Below are 16694 nucleotides of genomic sequence, written 5' to 3'. Positions count from 1 at the left end.
GAAGGGATCTAACAACCCGCTGAATTGGGAAAGGGAAAACAGAGCACTAAGGAGTTTAGGGTGGGGAGCCAGACATCTGTCCCAGGGAGCTCCCCTCCCAGTGAGAGGCCTGGGCTGCCCCTTTTCAATTTCCCCAACACCCTGGGACAAAAGAGAGAAGACAGAGTCAAACTCTGCTTTTATCCCTCCTCAGGAGTCAGAGATGAAGACACATACTCCGTAGCTTCAAGTTTATTTTTAGATTCACTCTCCTCACATCCAAACAGCTGCAGCTTCCCCCAGACCAAATCTCTTTCCAGGACAGCAGATTCATGCCTCCACACAAGTTCTGAGGGGTCTGGGGGACTCCAGACTCTGTCAGTCAGGTGGGGCTCTCTTGTGTTCAGGGAGGTTGGTGGCTCCTGCAGGTCTCTGTCACATCTATATACAGAAGCTCAGAAAATCTCTTCAGCATTTGGCACCCTGGTGTTCTGTAGCTCCAGCAGCCGCTGCACAGCTTCAGTCAAATCCCATTCCCCAAGTCGACGATTATCTCGAGTCCGAATGTTCACTGTTCTCTTACTCTGCTCTTTCTGACCAACCACTGCAGAAAGAGGGGAGGATTGGGAATCTCAAACCAAATTTATCCACATGGGGTATTTCCTTTTGCTATGCAGAAATTTAAGAGACCTAAATCTTTACGAAAGGTGAGAGCAGAGCCCAGAGATAGTTCAGGAAAAGGACATGTTTAGTTGTCTCTTGCTTGCCAGTTCCCTAGGGGCTCATCCTGAGGAGATAAACATTCCACAAGCCTTATCACTTCCAGTCAGGAGTCAGGGCTCAGAGATAGTAGGGTTAGCCAGAGAAAGACAAACAGGTCAAGCAGAAGTCACAGAGAGAAATTGTGTGTGTGTGTGTGTGTGTGTGTGTGTATACATTAAGGAAAGGGGAGGGTGGAAGGGGTGGAAGATACACGTGCAGGTCAAGGGGCAGCTTGCTCTAAGTGCTGGCAGGGCGCGTGGGTGTGTAAAACTAGAGAACAGGTAACCTGGTCAAGGAGTTTTTGCTCCTTGCCTTCTAGACAGAGCTCTGAACCTCGGAAAATGAAAAAGGAGCAAGGTAGGGCTAGAATTTTCTCCTTAAGGCCTTTCTCCTCACCCTTAGGGCTGACTCCATCTAAGTCCAGAATAAACAAAGCTAACTAATTAATGCCTTATTAACCCTTCCTGACCCTTTCTCTCCGATGCTCCCTTGGTTAATTAACCTAACAGACACCAAGAGCTAGTGTGAGAGTCAGAAGAAAACTGTTTGAGGGTCACAGGTGGTTGTCAGGGGGTGAAGGAACCTAGGGCCCAAACGTGTCCTGAATCCTGACTCCTGCCCAGTCAAGTAATGAGCCCCAATTTACCCAAATATGCAGATGAACAAACTGAACAGACAGAAAAAAAGCACGGTGTAGAGGGCAGTGATGTCGGGCTCCAAGGACCTGTGCTGACATGGCCACTTACCAAACTGAAAGTTGTAGTGGGCGAGCTGAGCCCTGCGGACTCTCCGGCTAAGGGTCAGTCCGGAGTCAGCATCGAGGTCGCAGACCAGTCCTGCAGCCTGCAGGCTCCGCTGTGCCTGGGGCAGAGGTTTGGTGACAGGAACTTAATTTAATGGAAGGCTGAGGAGGTAGAACAGGCTGATACTATTCTTCCGCAAACCCCAGCTGTTCCTCCTTCCTCTGCCTCAAAGCTCTCCAGTTCTCAGGACAACCCCTCCTCATACAATCCCTCCTCATTCGTCTCTACACTGAGGCCTCTCCCCAGGCCCCACAGCTTCTTTGTCTGCCTCCTACTGAAGCCAAGTTCGCCAATAGTTGCCTGGACTCTGCCTGCTTCTAGCTACCGCTCTACCCAACCAGCTGCTCAACTCTGGTACCTTCCATATCCTTACTTCTCTCTAGAAAGGAAAATAAAACCAACATTTATCCAAGCCCCTTTCTGTGCCAAGCGCTCTGTTGTCAGCATTTAACATTTGTTTGTTTGTTTAATTTTCACACAGTCCCCACCAGGCAGGGATTAGTCTCATTTCTCAGACGCGGCATTCCCAGCACACAGGCTGGCAGCCGTCCAGTTCGGTCTTGTGGCTCCAAGTGCTGTGTCCCTTTTACTACCCCATGTGACGGCCATTACCCACTCACTGCCCAGCCTCAGACTCCCTATCAGTCCTGCTTCGGCCCATCCTTACCCCCAACTCCTTACCTCCCTGGCATATCCCTCTTGCTCAGTCCCCACAGGGATGACCACCACCTGGAATGGGGACAGCCACAGTGGCCTGGTTGAGAGAACAGAGGAGGGAAAATTATTCTGGCTCTGACTGTAAGTGTCGCTGTAGGGAGCAGGTTCTAGGAGGAAACAGATGCTGTAGTCTAAAGGGGGCCAGGATCTGGAGCATGCACTATCTGGCTTGAGGGCCAGAACAGAAATCTGTGGTTAGAGGTCTCACCATTTTCCCCCACAGCTTTCTGCCAGCATTCCCAACATTCTTTCCACAGAACCTAGCACTGCTCGGTGAATGAGGACTGGATGCTCCAGGGCCCCCGCCTGCCTTGGAGAGAAAAAGGAGGGTGGGTGGAATGCAGGAAGTGGCATAAAACATGCATCCAAGATCACCTTCCAGTTTTCAAGAAATATTCAGTCCTGGCAGGGGAGGGTGTAGAGGATTTGGTTTAGTTTTTAGGGTCAAAGGTGGAAGGGGAAGTCGTTCTCCACCTATTCTATGGGCAGCCAAGAAAGGGGATGCAGTGAGGCTCTGTACCCCTTGTACTGGAGGTCAAATCTCAGGGGCAGTTGGAAGTCAAGCTGGATTGTCCCACACTGATGGGACCGACCCAAGGCATCGTGGAGGTGCACATCAATCTGGAGGAGAAGGATGAGAAGGCACCAGAGAAACCAGAATCAGTATATCTTCCATGATCGGTGCCCACCACTCGCCCGCCCCCTACCCCTGCCTTACCTATGTTCCAGGTTGTTTTGAGATACGCATCACCCAGCTGTATTATACTCTACTTCACTCACTGGGGACCCTGCAGTAGCTCTTTCCATTTAATGGTATTATAATATTAGGGGACATCAACATTCACATGAACAACCTATCCACAGCCTGGCCTCTCAATTCCTTGAGCTCCCCACCTCAGGGACCTTTACCCATACCCAGACTATGGCTAGACCCTTCCTCCTGTCATTGCCCAGAACGGCTGCCCCTCTGAAACAGGCCCTGAGACCCTGCTCTGATTACTCTTGGTCTTCTGGCTCTGAGAATGATTCCTATTAACGGCTCTTCAATCTCTAGGTTCCTTAACTCCTCTTCTTCCTTCCCGTTCACAGGCCCATCCCACCTTTGTTTCTTCCCCTCATGCCGCTGTAACCACTCTCCCTAGTTTCCCTCCTATCACTGTTCTCCTCTCACATCCACATGGCAAAACCCCACCCTGGTGGCACCCTCACCTCCCACCTGCTTGGGCCTCTAAAAGAACTGCTCAGTGCTGCCCAATATGTCACATATCACACAGATGCAAAAACAGGGATGGATGCCACCACACAAGTCGCTGTTTCAAACCTTACCTGGGCCCTTGCTTGCCAGCAATCCTCTCACTGCCCCAATAAGCTCTGTTTTCCTCAAGGATTTTCAAGCTTTCTCCTCTTTCTTCGTATCTTCATCCCCCTCACTGGCAACTCTCCTCTCCCCTACTCCTATCAGCAAATGATCCTGCCTCCGATCCGACGGAGAATTCAGAAAACTGACATCATGAGATGGGAAAATGTTTCAACTTCCTGTCACCACACCTATAAACTTCCTTGCATCTACCTCCAGCCTTTCCTCCTGCCTCCAAAACAATGGCAAAGGTGGTGCCTTCTGTGGAGGGTTCTCGATCTCACCCCTCAAGCCTTCCCAGGAACTTTCCTCCAATGAAACACCTTCTACAATGTCAACTTCTCCCTGGCCCACACAGGCTCCCTCTCATCACAGCATTTCAACATTCTCAAGTCTCTCCCTTCACAAGCATCTCTTTTGACTACCCAGGACCTTCAGCTCCTCTCCTCTGTCTTTAGAAAAGCCAAAGCCAAAGTTCTTCAAAGAGTTATGTCCATTCATTCACTTCTGACTCCACCCCCAATCCCTACTTTATCAAAAATGGTCCTTCAAAACCTAACAGCCTTTTTACTAAATCCAGCAGACACTTTTCAGTCCTTTTTTCCCCTGACTTCTTTCACTTCTTCCAACTTGCCACGTGAGTTTTCACCCTTCCCCCCAGCCTCTGCCTACACTGTTCCCTCCTGAAACACCCTCTTTACTTGGCCAACAATTACCTTTCAGATTGGAAAGAGATTCCTGTAGGAAGCCTTTCCTGACCCCCTTTCCTTTAGTACCTACACAGCACTGATCCCATGGTGCTGAAATGCCCGATTTACCTCCCACAGCCCTCATTAGACCATAAGTTCCATGGGGGCAGAGAATGTGTTGCTCTTCTCTATATCCTACAAAATTTAAAAAATATTCCTTCGTTTGTTAAACATTTAGTAAAACAAAACAAAAAATGAACAAATAAACTGTAACCAGGGCCCCCAGCTTGCCTTAGGCCCATAGAAGGCACCATCTCCAGGGTTGAGGTCCCAGGGTTCTCCAAACTCTTCCAGGGCCTGTTGAAGGACCTTTACAGGGAATGAGACAAAAGAGGATTACGTTATCTTAGACTTTATGAGCAACATATCCCTCCAGTCCCCAACAAATGACCCTCTCAGCCTATGCCTCTGCTGAGGATCCTGATTCTCATCTCCCAACCCCTCCCATAGGAGAGCAGTTTGTCTGCCTCTGCTTCCTGACCACCTGCTCACCTGCTCAGCCTGGTCCCAAAGGCAAGGCTCTCCCAGGAAGCCAGAAGGTCGGGTGGACAGTGCCAGGCGGAAGGAAAAGCCAAGGACAGCATAGATAGAACGGAGGAAATCAAGACAGCCTCGGATCTCTGCTTCCAGCTGGGGGCAGGAAATAAAGGTGAGTGTGTGCTAGACAGAACTTGGGGAAGACGGTAGTTTGGGGAGAAAAGAGGGCAAAAACAGAGGAAAGTTGGGAAGAGAATGTCGCTGAAATGTAGTATATAAAGAGGGCCACTGAGGGTCAGGACTGTTGGTGGTTCACAGGGAAAATGGAAGGTGGTGTAGACAAGCTTTGGTGGAGCTGGGGAAAGGCCACCTGGTCTGGTGCACAGAAGATGTGAGCGTCATCCTGCTGGAAGCGCCGCAGCCGGGTCAGTCCTCCCAGACTGCCAGAAACCTCTGCCCGGTGCAGGGCCCCAAAGTCTGCCAGTCGCAGGGGCAGCTCTCGCCAAGATCTGGGCCGGTGGGCGAACATCAAGCTGAGGTTGGGGTGGGGAGGGGTCAGGGCCGCAGGGAAAACTAGCCCCTGAGGACTGCTCTTCTGCCCACTCTGCTTGGTTCCTTCTCTGCACCATTAGCTAAGGTCCTTTCCAGCCTTGGCATGCCCTCCTGTTGAGTCCTGTCAGTCTGGCTCATCACGAGCTGAGCCCCGCCTGGTTCAAAAGTGAATTTCTCAGCAATGCTAACAGATACCATTTACTGTGCTCCTGTTCTGTGATAGGCACTGAGATGAAAGAGAAACCTCGGATAGCAGTTCCAAACCCTTGATGTTACACATAAAGAGACTGAGGCTTAGAGAGGTACAATGACTTTCCCAAATTCACATGGTTAGCTAGAGGGCAGATTCAAAACGCAAATCAGGCGTCCCAGAATTCATCCAAGGTACTTTCTCTTACTTCTATTTAGCAACCCTGCTGCCTAGCCCTGCGAGGACCCAGGCCTCCTGGCTCCCAGCTCACCAGTGCGCAGGGCAGTTCATGGGCTTGAGGGCGAGTGTGTCTGTGGGATGGCTGGTGGAGTGGTCACTCTGGGAGCCAGTGGGCCTGTCAGAGCCTGGGGGCTGCAGGGCAAACATGTCTTCCTGGTAATGCTCCCAGTGCCCTGATAGTTCCCAGAGTTTCGTAGAAAACAGTGTAGGGGTTTTCACTTCTGAGAAACCACGGCGGGAGTACTCGGCCTGCAGAGGAGGGTACAGATATTGAATGTCAGAGTGACTTGGGGGAGAGGAGGCAGGGTGACTGCTGTGTGATTCTCCTGGCCCTCAGGTCATGCTGATCACAGCTACAACCTGTTAAGTACCATGTTCCCACTCTATGCTCCCACTGCAGACCACACATTTTTAATACCTTGATAAAGGTCACCAACACTTTATGATATTTGTGTTTATGCTTCTAAGTCCTCTCTTTTTTTTTTCTTTTGAGGAAGATTAGCCCTGAGCTAACATCTGCCGCCAATCCTCCTCTTTTTGCTGAGGAAGCCTGGCCCTGAGCTAACATCCATGCCCATCTTCCTCTACTTTAGATGTGGGACACCTACAACAGCATGGCTTGATAAGCGGTGCCATGTCCTTACCTGGGATCTGAACTGGCGAACCCCGGGCCGCAGAAGCGGAACGTGCGCACTTAACCATTGCGCCACTGGGCTGGCCCTAATTCCCCTCTTTTAAAACTTAGCCTCTTCTGGGCCCTTAGTCCCTCTCTGGTCTTTCTTCCCCTGGACTGGGGTCCTCCTTACCCTGATAAAAGCCACTAGTGCATTATACACCCTTGTCCCTCGAGGCAGGAAGAAGCAGCTCCCAGGGCTCAGTTCATGGAAGAAGAAGAGCTCTTGTTCCTGGGGTCAGGAATAGTAACGGTCACTTCAAGGGGGAAGCAGGGGCTTTGGAAGCCAGAAGAAATAACTGACAGAGCTGCTCAATCTGTTGGATTCCGAATCTGCTCCAACTTCACACTCAGTTTCCTTCCTCTCTCTCCAACCCTTATCATCACCCCCCACACACACCATTTTCCTAATTTCTGTACCTTCCCAATGCGCCGGTGGTCCCGTAACTCTGCTTCCTCCCTCCATTCTTCCCAGGCCCTCAGCTCCTCTGCTGTGGGGAAGGAAATCCCTGATACTCTCTGCAGTACGTCTGGGGTGCCTGAAGACCTCCATAAGGATGACGAGTTCTGTGGAAGGACACAGGGAGTCAAAGGGCAGATGGGCAGAACTGAAGCTACCCAACCTCTCTTTCAACCTCACATGATACTCTCAGTGTAAGCATCACAGGTATGCCACTTGACAATGATCCCACCTCATCTCTCTCACTTCTCTTCCCAGCATCACCACCAGGAGGATGGCCACTGCTATCCCCCAGGCTCCCCTTGCCATGGTTACAGCCTTGGAGGTGCCTGACTCTTGATTCCTACATACGCCCCGCCCAAGCCTAACCTCACTCTGCCACCTCTTTTTCTCCCCATTCTCACTACCGCTGCCCTACCAGCACCTCCTTCCCTTTCTAATTAAGGACTGCTGAGGGGAGTAACCCAAGGCTCTGGTCAAATGTCAGTCTGTCCATCCCCCTATCAATCTCCCAGACAGCTGCTAGGAAACTCAGTCTCCCACACTATATCCTATTCTTGGCCACATGAAATTCAAATGTCTCTCCTTGCTCTTTCCTTGAATGATAGTACTAACAAGAAACAGCATGCATTATAGCACTTCTAACTTTTCCGCAAACACACACTCCTGCATTAACTGGTTTTGTCTCTATGACATGGATTTACTGGTAGGACGGGTACTAACAGCCTCATTTTATAGATGGGGAAGACAGGTAAGGAGATTTACCCAAGGTTACATACTTAATTAGCAGCAGAGCTAGGACCAAACGCAATGGCTAGGTTTTCAGTTCAGGGCTTTCTGCTCTACATATCTATCTGCCTCTCTTCTCTCTCCCTGCTCCCACTCCTCTAACAAGTCACCTCGCCCAGAACAGTATTTTCATAAACGGCAAGCCCTTGACTTAGAGTATTCTCCCTGTGCCTGTCAAACAGTGTTCTACACCCCTCTCCCCACAGGAGCCTCCCTTATGTGACCCTGTCCAGCCTGTTCATGCTCTCCCTCTCCATGTCTGACATGGAATTTGAATTGGTTTCTGGGCCCTGGCAGGGTGTCTAGTATCTGCCATCAGACTGAGAAGTTCTAGAAGGCGGAGACTAAGTATGTTTCTCCTTCTAGATTCCTCCCTTAGCTAACAGAGTAGAGACGGCACTGAGAGAGAGGCTCATCTTCCCATTTTCCTACTCATTCCAGTGAAAATGGGTGTCGCATTCTAACCCTGCCCTCCCAACTGACCGTTAACAGCTTCAGTGCTCCAATCTGTCCAGTATGCCGAAGGTGGGGGCCTTGGCAAAGATCAACCAACATGCCACACCTAGGAGAAAGAAGGGGCCAGTCAGTGGTTTCCAAATTCTTGAGCTTCTAGCTTTCTCTCTCATAGTCTTTAGTTGACAGAAAAAGGAAGTGAAAAACAACTACTGTACAGGAGTCAGCCTGGTGGCATAGTGGGTAAGCTTGTGTGCTCCACTTCAGCAGCCCAGGGTATGTAAGTTTGGATCCTGGGCGCAGACCAATACACCGCTCATCAAGCCATGCTGTGGTGGTGTCCCACATACAAAAAATATAGGAAGCTTGGCAACAGATGTTAGCTCAGTGCCAATCTTCCTCACCATTAAAAAAAAAAGAGAGAACTATCGTAGAGAGAGAGCAATGGGAGATGAAAATCAATTCCTGTCCCCATTTCTTTTCTTCTATCTTCTTTCCCTTATCCCATTTCTGGCCTTCTTAGTGCATCCCTACCTCTCCCTGTTTTCCTCAATCTTGGCAACTCTCACCCATAGACTGTTGCTTTTGGACCTGTCACTTTCTTCTCGATCAGGCGAAGCTTAAAGGGGTTATCCTGGAAGAAAGAAAGAGTGAAGTCAAGTCTTTATTCCCATAAAGATGTCCTGGGAGAGAACCACCTCTTCCCTCATGCCTCTGGATCTTCCTCCTAAACCTGTGTGTCTCCACCCCACCTTGAAGAGCTGGCGAAGCTGATCCTGGGAAGCCTCCAGCCTCCGGAAGGGCTGAGCAGCAGCTGCAAGTTTCCGGCAAAACTGCTCCAAAAGAGGCAGGTCTGAGCCCCGGACTGTCCTGGAAAGATGATGGTTGGCTTGCATCCTCTAAGGAGTATCACCTGGGTGACACACCTGTTGGCTAGGGGGTGAAATCCTGCCCTCCGGAAATATCTAGAATTACTGGCAAAGACAGACAAACTAAAAGAAAACATAAATAGGAAATCAAGTACAAATTTTACAGCTGGAGCAAAACATTTATGTATGAAATTAAAAGCTGAGTGCAGGCAATTTGGATGGACAAAATTAGAGCAATAGTAATAAGGGATGAAGAGTACGTTGAAGAATTCATAAAGGCTAGAGAAAATGAGTTTCAAGCAGAATTAGACAGAAAAGGAAGAACACGAACTAGTGGAGAAGGTGCTACCAAGGTCACAGTTGAGGCTTGGAGAGGCCCTCCCTCCAGCTTTCTCCTCCAAATTGAACATGCCTGAGGCCCCAGAAACCACCCCAGTAAAAGGGTACCAACTTTTACTTATAAGATGAATAAGGTCTGAGGAATTAATGTATAGCATGGTGAGTATAGTTGACAATTTCGTATTGCATAACTGAAATTTTCCAAGAGTACATCTTAAGTGTTCATCAAAAAAATAAAAAGCATGTGACGTGATGCATGCGTTAACTAACTCAATTGTGGGAATCCTTTCACAACGTAAGTGTATATCAAATTATTACATGTATATTTTAATCATATTACAATTTTATTTGACAATTATACCTCAAAAAAGCTGAAAAATAAAGTAACATATGGTGAAATCTCTACAAAAGAAACCACCCCAGTTTGGCAACTGTGAAGCTAAGGAGATCCCGGCCAGGCCGAGGACGTCAGATCTAACTGTCCTTGCAGCTCTTCGACCCTCCCCTGAAGTCTCTCAATAAAATGGTTTGAACTCCTCCACAAAAGGACACCCCAGAATCATTCTCCTCCTTCTTTGCACTACTCACCGTTCCTTTCCCAGGAAGAAATCATGGTAGAAGCCACATTCTGTACTTGGACCTCGGCAGAGGACAGCACCCAGGAGTTGTTCAGCTGCCGACCCCAGGACATGGGTGCTGGAGTGCCAGAACACCTGGGTTCACAAGAAAGGAGTTCATGAGTTCATAACCTTCTCCTTTAACCTCTAGCTCTCTGATCCTCTCCTTGGAGAAGCTGGTGTGAAACCAGCATGGCTCTTCTAGGAACAACTACCACAAAATGGGGAACCTAACCTTGAAGGTGACCAGTAAATAATAAAAAGTAAAAAAATGAGAAAAGAAAGGGAGAAGGCCAGTGGAGGCAGTGCACAGAGAGAGTACCCTCCAGCCCCACGCCTTGGTGCTTCCTGGTGCAAGGGCAGAAAAGTAGAAGGCCAGTCGGTTTTCTTTTGCTACTTCTATAACATCTCCTTTTAGGGCTTCAGGGTAAACTATCTTCTTAAGGCAGTGGTTCCTAAGGACAGTTTGGTCTTTTAGCCCTATATGTTTTCCATCCCAGGATCTAGCATGATGCAACCACTCCTCTAGGATTTTGTCACCATTTACACACAGGTGATACGAGAACTCCATTTTCTTGGATCCTAATAGATGAGGTCTGCATTACCCAAGCTGACATGAAGAAGACAAAGTGGGGAGGAGGTCATGTGCTCAGTTGTGGAAGTCATGTTAGAATTAAATATATGCTACAGATGACTTATACTGTGTGTCTCAAGTGTTGGGGGCGGGAGAGCTGATGGGCATATTATCCTTCTGTTTTCAACTTATTATCTCTCCCTTTCACTAGCACAAACAATGTCTCCCTAACAAACCTAGGCTAAGTAAAAACTTTCATCCTAAGTTTCCAGGTTAGCCAGGAATAGTCAAGACACACAATGTGTAGCAGGTCTCCTCCTAATTGCAAATGGAGAAACTGAGGCAAAAGAAAATAAATTCTAGAATTGCACACTTAAATCTCTCTTAGTTTAGTAGCTACTGTATTCCCAATAAGGAAGAAACTTACTGCTTTCCCCTCTGCAGAATCAAATGTCAGAAATCTGAGGTCAGAATCTTTCTCCAAGGGCCGCTCCAGATCATAAGGTTCTCCATTCACTTCAGCAGCCACAGCAGTATCTGCAAGTGTTGAACTTCAACAGCGGGGGTGGGGATAAAGAAAAAGACAGGGTTACAATCCACAGGGGAAGAGAGGGACTCATCTCTCAGCAACCCCAAACTTGCAAAGGGGAAATGTGTTACCAGAGCAATAGAACCTATAATTTTTTTCTGGACCTATAATAGAGAAAGAGCAAACTCTGAAACTAATGCAGATAAAAACGAATCCACAGGAAAGGCTATCTTCATGGGGGTGAAATAAAAAACAGGCAGAGTTTTCTTTCCCTGCTTACGTCAGAGAAAGTAGAGAAGTAGGACGATCCCGGTACGTGTCGAATGGGCCTGGTACCTGATCTGCTGGGCTAGCTGGTAAGGGGTTGTGTTCCATGCCACAGCGTCCACTTTGTGACCTCCAGGAAGTGCTATCTTAATAATCCGGTGTTCCTTCTGTGCCATGCTTGCTACCCTCTTTACTTGAGCAGCCCATAGCTCCTCAAAAAGGCCAAGCCGCTCTGCCAACCAGTGAGGAGGGGTCGGGACAGCTGCCTGGAGGGAAAGATTGTAGGCGGTAACACAGGTCCCATCATTCCTTCTTGCAATTGAGGATGGTGGGAGATGAGGATACTTAAGTGGCCGTCGTCCTAATTCCCAGTCTTTAAGAGGACTGGATGACAGAGGGCCCTAGGCTGCCAGCCCTACAGTCCCCAGGCTGTTGGCCCTAGGAAAAAGACGGCGCATCTAAGGGCTAGGGTAGCCGGGTCCGGGGACGCAGGGCGGGAGTAGGGGGTGTCAGGCTGGGCTGAGAGCCTACATCTTGGGCTTCAGCTGGGCTGCGGTTCGCAACTTTTGAGTACCTCACGCACCGTATGTAGCCCGCAAGCGTGTAACCCCGGCAGCCAGAGCCGTCGCCACCTCTGATACAGCCCCATGTTCCTTGAAACCCGTGCTACATCCTCAAACAAATTATGGCCGCTTCTCCTTCACCGGACTCCCCATTGGCTTCTGGCCCAACAATACCTATGCCTATTGGTTACTGCAGCTGCCACTCTAGTGTGGGACCACCTCCAGGAAATCCGAAGAGGTACACCCCACACAGCACGAGCAGCGGTGTGGGTGGTTCCGGCTGACCGGAAGACCTAAACTGTTACACACACCCGCAATCCTGAGACCTGCATTTTCAGCCCAAAGTAGCAATAAGGTATCCTGTGGCTTTGAGAACAGGAGTAGGAAAACTCTTGAGAGTGGGAGTGGGAGAAAAACGGACCGAAAGAGGTAGTCATTTCCTTTTAACCATAAGTTTTCTTTTACGTAGTCTTTACTGGCAGGTAGAAAACAGGTAAGAGAACCAGACAGACCTAGTGTAAATCCTGGCTCTGCCATTCGCTATGTAGTTTGGGGCAAATTATTTAATTTCTTCTAAGCGTCAATTCTCACCTGTAAAATGGGAATAATAATAGTATCACTGCCAATTGTTGAGGTTAATTTTGTGTAAATCGTCTAATATACCGCGTGGTGTACAGTAATGGCAACAATGGCGGACAAGCTATTAGAATAAGTGAATATAACAGCTTTAGGGCTGGACCAAAGAATCTACAAAGGGCACTTCTTGGAGTCCCTTCATACTTAAGGTGCTTAAACAGGACCTTAGATACCTTTTAATCTTACAGGAATTTAAGTGCAGAGAAGGTAAGTGATTTAAGGTCAAATACTAAGTGCTGATGCTGGATTCTGAATCCACGTCTTGTACTCTTCTACCACACCAGGCTTTCCCTGGTAATAGAGTTTACTTCCATTATACTCCCCCATCACTTCAGAAAGAGATGCCTGACCCTAGAATCTTAGCGCTCTGCTTCGTACACAAGACCTCTGCCTCTCATTCCCATCCTAGCTCTCAACCTCCTTTATCCCTTCTCTTCCCTCTCCCTGCTGTATCTAGGATACAGGACTAGGTATATTTGACTTATTTTACACAGTAAAAATGGAAACATGGTCAGAATTGTAGTAAACTTTGAGAGGAAATGGACTTGGAGGCAGCTGTGAGGTTCTCAGTATTCCCATTAGTCCCCTCACCTGGGGATGGGGATGGTTAGAGTTGGTTCTCAAGTTTCCACTGGTGACGGAGTGAAGGATTGCGAAGGAAGAGCTGTCAGAGAAAGCTGTTTAATCTAGGTTTCCAGAGGCCAGAGGTTCTGTCTGGGGAAGGCAGCAGTTGATCTGAGTCAAAGGCACCAATCTGGATCTTGGCTCCATCTTCTGATATGTCAGACACCCTGAAATACAAAAAGAAATAGACAAGACTGTGGAAGAGGAAGATTGTGTGTGTGTGTGTGTGTGCGCGCGAGCGCGTGCATGTGGTTGGGAAAAGGTCGTGAGAATTTAACAATGGCATTCAGAAAGTGTGACAACAGGCAGAACTTTTCCCATGGCTCTGCAACAAAAGGGTCAAGGGAGTGTTATATTGCAGGCAACAAAATGATACGCTCAATAAATAATTATTAAGAATGTATCAATCATGTATTGACTTGAAACCCCACAGGATACATATACGGACACACACATTCTTTGATCATTCTACCTTGTCTTCTTTTTTAAGGATAGTAGACAGATGGTGGAATAAGTTGGCTACACTGTTATGGCAGCTCCCTGCACTCATCCCTCAAACATTTACTGGCTGCTTACTGTGTGCAATGCACTGAGCTCGGTGCTCAGGGGATGCTGATCAATCAACTACTACATCACCTATGTAACTCGTGTTGCAGTGCAGGAAGGAATGTCAAGTTATTCCATTCCTCCCCCTGTAGCAAGCAAGCTAGTTAACAAACTAACAAGCTAGCTAGCAAGCAAGCAGGCAAGCAGCAAGCTAGCTAAGGCCAATTCATTAATCACTGATTCTTCTACAACTTCTGATTTGTGACAGCATGTCTCAGCCTCAGGGAATTTTAACCCATTAGTCTGCCCGGCAAATGTTTATGCCTAAAACTGCTCTTACCTTCCACCCAGAATATCACCAAACTACTACTATGTGCCAAGTGCTAAGCCTTCACTATCTCATTTAATTCCTAGAACAACCCTGACAAGTAATAGCTCTTCTTATGCTCCCTTTGAAACAAGGCAAATGACCCTCAGAGAAATCAAGCACCAGTCTTTCTGAATCCAAAGCTTGTGTTATGCCATGCCATACTGTCTCTCAGGGACCAGCATAGTCATAATGCATGTTTGGTAGTGCAGCTCCGTTTTTCTCTCCAGCGTATACTACTTGGAGCCTTTGGGGCCAAAGAGGCCGAGGCCTTTAATATAGGGTGGACAGGTGGGTCCAGTAAAAAGCCAAGAAAAGAGGTGTCTTACCAAATTTTCTCTACCAGCCTAAGGTTAAGGGAAAAATGCCAGATGATTTCACAGAGGTCTAGGGAAAAGGGAATCCCAGTAAAGGGTATCCTAGATCCTTAGTCAAGTTTTGGGAAACTCTCAGCTTTACTCCACTTAGACATCTTAAGTTAGCTAAAGCTTTGGCTGAGGAGGTATTGCTTTTATAATCTTAAACTATATGTGAGAATGCTCTCCATTAAAGGTAAAGATCCCAATCTTCATTGGCATCAAAACGTACCTCCAAATCTATCTCAGCTCTTAGAAGCAAAAATTTCCTTGCCACAAGGAGATAGAAAAGATACTAGAGGTAAAAAAGAGAAACTTAAGAAGGTAAGATATATAAAGAAATGTTTCTATCATTGCTGCCAAATGCTTTTGAGGCCCAAAGAACTAGCTACTGGTTCTAAAGGTACAGTAAGTGGTGTGGAGAGGTTATGTTTATTTAAAAAATTTTTCCCTAGCAATGAAAATCTAGAAAAGAGCCTAGCTTTTACTGCAAGATGCCACAAAGGGAGAAAAAGTCCAGCCAACTTTGCTGAGTAAACAAAGAAGGGGAGCTTCCTATCTGAAGCATGGGGATAAGGTCAACTTAGCTTTGAAAACAAAGCCTTGGACTCACCTAAAATCTCTAAGATTTCCCTCCTTCAAGACATCTCTTAAGTCGGTAGAAGAGAAACAATGAAACAGCCACCTCCACCCCTACCTTGACCTGACCTGATTTGTCAGGTCAAGGCCAAGGGAAACATATAAGGAAGTCTCCCAAACACAGGAGCCAGTGCAGGGATGTGTCACCTTGGATTCCAAGCTTAAGTAAAAAACAAAGGAAAGAGCAAAGCACTTTTAAAGAAGGTCCTAGATTCATCTATAGAAAGCAATAAATTAAGGCCCACTACCCAATAACCAAGATTTCAGAATAATCCTTTACTAATCTCTACTGCCCTTGGCAACAATTGGCTACTTAAAAGATACGGGACCTTAAGTATTGTCTCATGTAGGTGCAAAGCGGGAAACAGAAGGAACTAGATGCTGTCCATCTCCTTTCTTTCTACCCATTCCAACTGAAATACCCCAATAAAAGTGTAAGAAGTTTCAAGTCCCCTTATCTCTTTTCCACAAACTATGTGGCAATGGACTTGAGTAATTCTCAAAAATAAGGGGGGATGAGGAAGTTAGTTCCTGGAACATCTAATCTGCTATGAACCCCAACAGATCCAGGGTGGACTGGTTCAGCCAACACCCTTTTGAGTCAAACACAAAAATCCATAGGCTGTGGTTTTTTTTTTTCCTGTTGGCATTGCTCACTAGCCCCTCCACCCACATCTGTATTCTCAACTTTTAACTTGTGCAACAGTGAGAACAAATGGAAAGGACAGGAAAAAAAAAATAAAATAACGGAACCATAAGGTAACTGAAATATCAATTTCTAAATAGATCTCAACCTTCTTATCCCCTTCCCCTCAAATTTATAACTAAGCAGAAAAAGTTTCTCCTGTCCTCCCCCTACAGTTAGAATTTGATAGTTTTACATTGCACTTGCTCCTTTCCTTTAAAGCATATAGGCCTCCCTTTACTTCTACACAGGGGAAGGGAAAACAGGATGTTTACTTAAGAGCCCCTATCTCACTTACTGGTGTCCCTCTCATAGCTTTGTCTATGCTGCCTCAGTGAGTTATTACTCAGCAATTATAAACAGCAGCTGCCCAGACTTGTCCAGTTACTCATAAACAAGTATGAGAAACGCCCCAATACCCCAAAACCCATTCAGACGGTGTTTGTGTTACTGTCTACATACATCAGGGGGTAATTCATCCCTCCTCTACAAGATTGGCTTAAATAAAACAATTTAGGGGGAGGAACTTAATGAATTTTCAACATGACCAGAAAGGCCAGTGAGGAAGTCTAAATAAGCTGTTGCTCCCTTGGGGGTGGAGACAGGAATCAGGTGGGCAAATCAAGGTCCCCAGAGGGGACAAGCAAGAAAGGGTGAGCCACATTCCAGAATCGTCCAGCACAGTGGTACACCCTACCCACTGGGTGTGTTCCTGGGCCGCTATTTCTGAAGTGTCTGGTGACACACGTGTGTAGCTTCACGTAATCAAGGCTGCTATTTAGAGCCTTATACCCTGCCAGTGACTTAGGCCTGGTCTACATGTGGTGACTCTCTTTACCCCTTAAAGCCAACATTCCATTTATTAAGCCTCACTAGGTTATG

General features: G+C 47.4%; 1 protein-coding gene across 4 annotated transcripts; it reads right to left on the bottom strand.

Annotated features, from left to right (window-relative positions):
• Nucleotides 1-216: 216 nt before the first annotated feature.
• TARS2 (threonyl-tRNA synthetase 2, mitochondrial) lies at nt 217-12136 on the bottom strand. 4 transcript variants are annotated; one of them, XR_011498000.1, is made up of 18 exons: nt 11980-12136; nt 11466-11662; nt 11028-11151; nt 9998-10122; nt 8954-9071; nt 8771-8835; nt 8232-8310; nt 6920-7066; nt 6633-6731; nt 5858-6075; nt 5215-5377; nt 4860-4997; nt 4599-4676; nt 2782-2882; nt 2470-2567; nt 2226-2298; nt 1488-1602; nt 217-583 (listed from the first exon to the last, which is right to left on the bottom strand). XR_011498000.1 is itself a non-coding variant. In XM_014865386.3 (18 exons), the coding sequence occupies exons 1-18, from the start codon at nt 12043-12045 to the stop codon at nt 435-437; spliced, it is 2157 nt and encodes a 718-aa protein (XP_014720872.1). In that variant the 5' UTR covers nt 12046-12136; the 3' UTR covers nt 217-434. The 4 variants fall into 4 exon arrangements, 2 of the variants coding, with proteins under 2 accessions (XP_014720872.1, XP_014720870.1); XR_001401913.3 differs by having other exon boundaries at nt 11971-12122; XM_014865386.3 differs by having other exon boundaries at nt 2470-2571.
• Between the last annotated feature and the right edge of the window lie 4558 nt (nt 12137-16694).

This window comes from Equus asinus, chromosome 25 (genome assembly GCF_041296235.1).
Source record: "Equus asinus isolate D_3611 breed Donkey chromosome 25, EquAss-T2T_v2, whole genome shotgun sequence".
Classification (NCBI taxonomy): Eukaryota; Metazoa; Chordata; class Mammalia; order Perissodactyla; family Equidae; genus Equus; species Equus asinus.
The sequence above is the reverse complement of the archived record's forward strand: the minus strand, read 5'-3'. Positions and strand labels throughout refer to the sequence as shown.

Coding starts and splice junctions, on each gene's coding strand:
- TARS2 (XM_014865384.3), bottom strand. CDS start 12,045: ATGGGGCTGTATCAGAGGTGGCGACGGCTCTGGCTGCCGGGGTTACAC. Junction 9,072..9,997: donor TTCTTCCTGGGAAAGGAACG/GTGAGTAGTGCA, acceptor TCATCTTTCCAG/GACAGTCCGGGGCTCAGACC. Junction 1,603..2,225: donor AAGAGGGATATGCCAGGGAG/GTAAGGAGTTGG, acceptor CCTCTGCCCCAG/GCACAGCGGAGCCTGCAGGC.